The 5,706-nt window shown below is 40.4% G+C and overlaps 1 protein-coding gene across 1 annotated transcript; it reads left to right on the top strand.

Moving 5' to 3' along the window:
• Window positions 1–504: 504 nt before the first annotated feature.
• LOC134536529 (uncharacterized) lies at window positions 505–5,466 on the top strand. Its single transcript, XM_063376260.1, has 2 exons — window positions 505–566; window positions 3,759–5,466. The coding sequence occupies exons 1-2, from the start codon at window positions 505–507 to the stop codon at window positions 5,464–5,466; spliced, it is 1,770 nt and encodes a 589-aa protein (XP_063232330.1).
• The last annotated feature ends 240 nt before the right edge of the window (window positions 5,467–5,706 follow it).

A 5,706-nucleotide genomic window follows, 5' to 3' on the forward strand; every position in this document is an offset into this window, starting at 1 on the left:
GAGCCTAGTGAAAGCTGTTTTTCTTTTCGCCTCTATGTGATCGCGCCATAGTAGTTTCCTATCCATGTGTACGCCTAAATATTTAACCATATTTTTGTGAGGAATTTGCTCATTGAAAAGTGTTAGTCGTGGTCTATCTTCGAGTGGCGGGAGATGTTTACGCGTAAAAACTATAGCTTCTGATTTAGTAGGGTTTACCTTAATTCGCCATTTTGAGCACCACTGTTCTATTTAATTTAACGCGGTTTGTAATCTGTCTGCTGCGAGTTCTAGAATACTAGATCTGCTAAACAATACCGTATCGTCCGCGTAGCAGCCAAACTGAACCGATCGGTGTGCGGGCTTAGGCATATCGTGGATATAAATATTGAATAAAACCGGCCCCAAAATGCTGCCTTGTGGGACTCCTGCTTTAATTATTTTTAAATCGGACTGTGCTCCTTCTGTCGTGACTCTAAACGATCGATTTTCTAAATACGAGGCCAGTAATTTAATGCAACAAGCATGTTTCATGCGAGGGAAGCGAAGCACTGGTCTTCGTCCCCAGTCGGGCCTCGCGACTTCGGGTATGTTCGGGAACACGCGGAGTTAGCCGAGCTCCGACTGTCCGCGCAACAAGCGGAGAACTGACAATGGATCGTGGCACTTAACATAGAAGTGAACAAAGAATCTTGTCCCGATATTATTTGTGCTTGTTCGAAAAATAGTTATGCTATAGGAATTTTCGAATAACAGTTTTAAAATAAGATTTAAAGTGCGTTTTACCTCGTAACAAAAGCGTAACTGACAGTTCCATGGAATATATTAAAAAAAAAAAAAAAACATGTTTCTTACGTAAAAAAGTAATAAATTACGGACAGATTCAAACCGAATATTTTACATATCTTAAATTATATAGGCGTACTCAACCATTTATGATTCAATAAACGTTTTAAGTGAAAATATTTCATACTGCTAATATTATAAGAGCTCATGTTTATGTGTATGTTTGTTACTTCTTGACGCCCGAACCTGTGAACGGATTTGGGTGTGATTTAGCATACAACTAGCTCATAACCTTGATTAACACATAGGCGACATATTACTATGAAATTCCATCCCTAATGGAGTGAAAACGCGTGAATTCATTTTTTATAACAGAAAATCGTAGGTCATAGACATACACACAGTTATTGTGTGTCATTTCTATATGTCCGCCACACGGTCATACACATAGTAAGGTCTGGCAGCTAGTGTCAAGATTGTTTCAAAATACCGTATCTCTTTCTTGTGTTACGGAAATTCGCTGTTATTCAGTAGCACAGTACAGTGACAGCATTCTTGCTGGCACAGTCAGTGCAAAAAAAAGTACAACTCACTGACGAAAGACAATAATGAAACAAAATGTACAAACCTTGAACACAGGGTTGTCGAAGTAAACAAACAATCCAAAATGTCCCACGAAACACAGGTGTATCTACATTCTAGTTATAACAGAAAAAATTATTATTTTTATTTAAAATTCTATTTTGATAAATTCAGATTTTCTATTATTTAATTTACCGTATTCTAAATGTCATTATATTTACTGCGTATGCATGTATGCATAATATTTCAAAAAGAGCATTTTTGGTACATAATATTAAAACTCACCCATAAAAGATAACTAAAAACACCATTTCACAAAAATATAATTATAATGTTGCTGTAATTTTTTAAATGGTTTTAAGATGCATTAAATTTATAAAATCCTGCAAAACTACAGGAAACATTTTTATATTGCAAATAAAAGAAGCAATAAACTTCATAAATACCCAAATTCTTATAATTTTGCATAAAACATATAGAACATAGTATAATGAAGGCTAACAAGCAGAACAAGTTTCCTGAAGTAAGCCATCTGTACCTACATTGAATTGCACCTTATCTGGACCATTGAAGTTAATTAATGCAAACAAATTCTTTCAGCATCTGCACGAACAAAAGTTAAAAAAATTCTTGGAACTTTCTCATTGGATTGTATAAAGAAATAGGAGTAAAATTCGCATTATTTTATGAAACCAGGTTAGACTCCACATACTTGAATGTAAACAAGTCAAAGCCTTTTTTTTTTTTTTTACTGGTTTGTCACATTTCACCTTCTGTACATTTTGCATATCATTGGGATTTATTAATTTATTTTAATTGATTTTATTCTTGTTCTTTAGACCGAATCAAACTACTCACAATTAAAAAATATCACCAATAAAATGTAAAACGGTACACAATAGAGCAAGTCACTAAATTCTAACACGAATTTTAATTTCCTTATTAGTAATAAATATTAACTCATTATAGTTACGGTTTTTATTTACAACAAAGGACATGCATTACATTTAAAGTGATTTAGCCACCGAAACAGATAAACTATTCTTCCCACTATTATAGCAATATCATTACACCCTGTGTGTAAGGATTAGAAATACGGGGAATGTAAATCATACCCTAAAAAATTAACAAACATTTCATGTTATAACATTAAGTTCACACTCTTTTATAAGACTAAAGTAGTTTACATAAATAAAAGAAACAATATTCAGTAAATATAAGTTATGAAAATTTATTTTAATGAGCGCAAATGTAAATTTGCAAATGTTAACATGTACGATTTTAGAGTACCCAGATTACTAACTATACTCCAGTAAACCAAGAGCAAACGGCAAAGTTTATTTATTTAAAAAAATTTATTACTAGCCAATTTTAGTTACTATTTTTTTTTTTTTGTTTTGCCATTGTATCACTAGGGGCATGCATTTTTTCATGAAAGGATTGCTAAACTAGCTGTGTAGTAAAACTTTGTTTGCATCGTCTGTGTTTCGTGACTGGTTGATTTCCCCTCAGGTCTACTGGAGGTACAAGAACCACAAACATTCAGTGTCCAGGAAAAAGTATCCATATTGTCCCAGCCAAATAGAGCAATGGCTAGACTTGCATACGATCGCCAATCACGAGGAAGAAACCTACTGGCGCGTGCTTTCTTTTGTGCAGTCTAATGAATGTTCACATATTTACTCTAAAAATACACGCCACTGCACTGTAAAACAATTTTGTAAATTTTAATGAAATAATCATGTAAAATTAAAGAAATACGAAATAAACTGTATCGCTAAAAAAAAGGTTTTAAATAATGATGAAAACGGATTCTTTCCCAAGCATTTATGTTTTGTGTTTTCGCAGTACCTCCAAAAGATAAAGTCATTTGTAAACCGTTCCCTGAATAGCTTTCCAATATTAACTGCACATAGTAAGACGCAAATTAAAAAAAAAATAATAATTCTAGTTGTTAAATATTCGGTTACTTATCCATAGTATTAAATATTTCTGCGTGTATCAAAATTAACCAAAATTTTAAATCATTCGCCAAATTTCTTAAGCATTCGTTATTGTTTCAAAAAACGTATTTCATTTAAGCATATCAATGCGTTGTACAAATTTACAATATTTTTCTTGTAGTGGGTGTATTACAAACTATTTGTTGGCAACTTGGAATCTTTTGTAAACATACAAAAACGTTCTCTGTGTATGTACCTACCACGCAATATCTACAAGTGTTCAGCTAAAACTTTAATCTGAGTTAAAAAGAGACCGTCTTCTAGCTTTAGGTCCACATGTCAGCTGTCGAAACCCAAGCTCCCTATTGGATACAGCCTAAATTGAACACTAAGGGGGGTATCGAGGCTCAGCTCTTCGTCTGGTGACGTCGACAGCACCTCTACCATGCGCTGCTGAGCCACTCGTAGAACCACCAGCTACCACCAGCTACCACCAGCCACCAACAGTCACCACCAGTTACCACCAGTCACCAAAAGTCAGTACCAGCTACCACCAGCTACCACCAGCCACCAACAGTCACCACCAGTTACCACCAGTCACCAAAAGTCAGTACCAGCTACCACCAGCTACCACCAGCTACCACCAGCCACCACTAGCCACCACCAGCAACGACCAGTCACTACCAGCTACCACCAGCCACCCCCAGCCACCACCAGTCACCACCAGACACTACCAGCTACCACCAGCCACCACCAGCCACCACTAATCCCTACCAGCTACCACCAGCTACCATCAGCCACCCCATCCACCACCAGCAACCACCAGTTACTACCAGCATACCACCAGCTACCACCAGCGACCACAAACTACCACAAGTCACAACCAGTCATTGCCATCAGCTACCACCAGTCACCACCAAACACCACCAGCTACAATCAGCTACCACCAGCCACCACCAGTCTCTACAAAAAAACCACCAGCTACAACCTGCCACCACCAGCCACCACAGGTCACCACCAGTCACTACCAGCTACCACCAGCTACCACAAGCTACCACCAGCTACCACCAGCCACCACCCGTCTCTACCAGCTACCACCAGCTACCACCAGACAACCCCAGCCACCACCAGCCACCAACAGCCACCAACAGCCACCACCAGTCACCACCAGTCACAACCAGTCACCACCAGTCACCAACAGCTACCACCAGCTAGGTACCATCATATACCACCATTCACCACCATCCACCACCAGCCACCACAAGCTACCACCAGCCACCACCAGTCACTACCAGCTACTACCAGCTACCACCAGCTAACACCAGCTATCACCAGTCACCACCAGTCACCACCAGTCACTACCAGCTACCATCAGCTACCACCATCTACCACCAGCCACCGCCAGTCACCACTAGCAAACACCAGTCACAACCAGTCACTACCAGCTACCATCAGCTACCACCAGCTACCACCAGCTACCATTAGCCATTACCAGCCACCACCAGCCACTACCAGCTACAACCTGCCACCACCAGCCACCACAGGTCACCACCAGTCACTACCAGCTACCACCAGCTACCACAAGCTACCACCAGCTACCACCAGCCAACCCCAGCCACCACCAGCCACCAACAGCCACCAACAGCCACCACCAGTCACCACCAGTCACAACCAGTCACCACCAGTCACCAACAGCTACCACCAGCTAGGTACCATCATATACCACCAGCCACCACCAGCCACCACCAGCTACCACCAGCTACCACCAGCTAACACCAGCTATCACCAGTCACCACCAGTCACCACCAGTCACTACCAGCTACCATCAGCTATCACCATCTACCACCAGCCACCGCCAGTCACCACTAGCAAACACCAGTCACCACCAGTCACTACCAGCTACCATCAGCTACCACCAGCTACCACCAGCTACCACCAGCTACCATTAGCCACCACCAGCCACCACCAGCCACTACCAGCTACAAATAGTGACCACCAGCTACCACCAGCTACCACCAGTCACTACCAGCTACCACCAGCTAACACCAGCTATCACCAGCCACCAACAGTCACCACTCACACCACCAGCTACCACCAGCCACCACCAGTCACTACCAGTCACTACCAGCTACCACCAGCTACCACCGGCTCAGGCTGCTTTAGAGAATGCATGTAAATTTATTTCATGGACATACGACATTTGTGGTTTAATGGAGTGGGTTTCGGATCTGAAGTGAAAGTCAGCTGGTCATTCATTGGATGGCAAAACAAATCGCAGATGTATAAAAGATAATTTTTTTAAATGAAAATTTTAATGTTCATTCATTCAAAATCTTAAATCTCCGAAAGTTATCCAAAGATTACTCTGAAATTTTGACGCAACGTTGCAATCAAATACGCACGTGTTTTTTTAAAT

Source organism: Bacillus rossius, chromosome 11 (genome assembly GCF_032445375.1).
Source record: "Bacillus rossius redtenbacheri isolate Brsri chromosome 11, Brsri_v3, whole genome shotgun sequence".
NCBI lineage: Eukaryota > Metazoa > Arthropoda > Insecta > Phasmatodea > Bacillidae > Bacillus > Bacillus rossius.

Coding starts and splice junctions, on each gene's coding strand:
- LOC134536529 (XM_063376260.1), top strand. CDS start 505: ATGTTTCATGCGAGGGAAGCGAAGCACTGGTCTTCGTCCCCAGTCGGG. Junction 567..3,758: donor GTCGGGCCTCGCGACTTCGG/GTATGTTCGGGA, acceptor AGCCACTCGTAG/AACCACCAGCTACCACCAGC.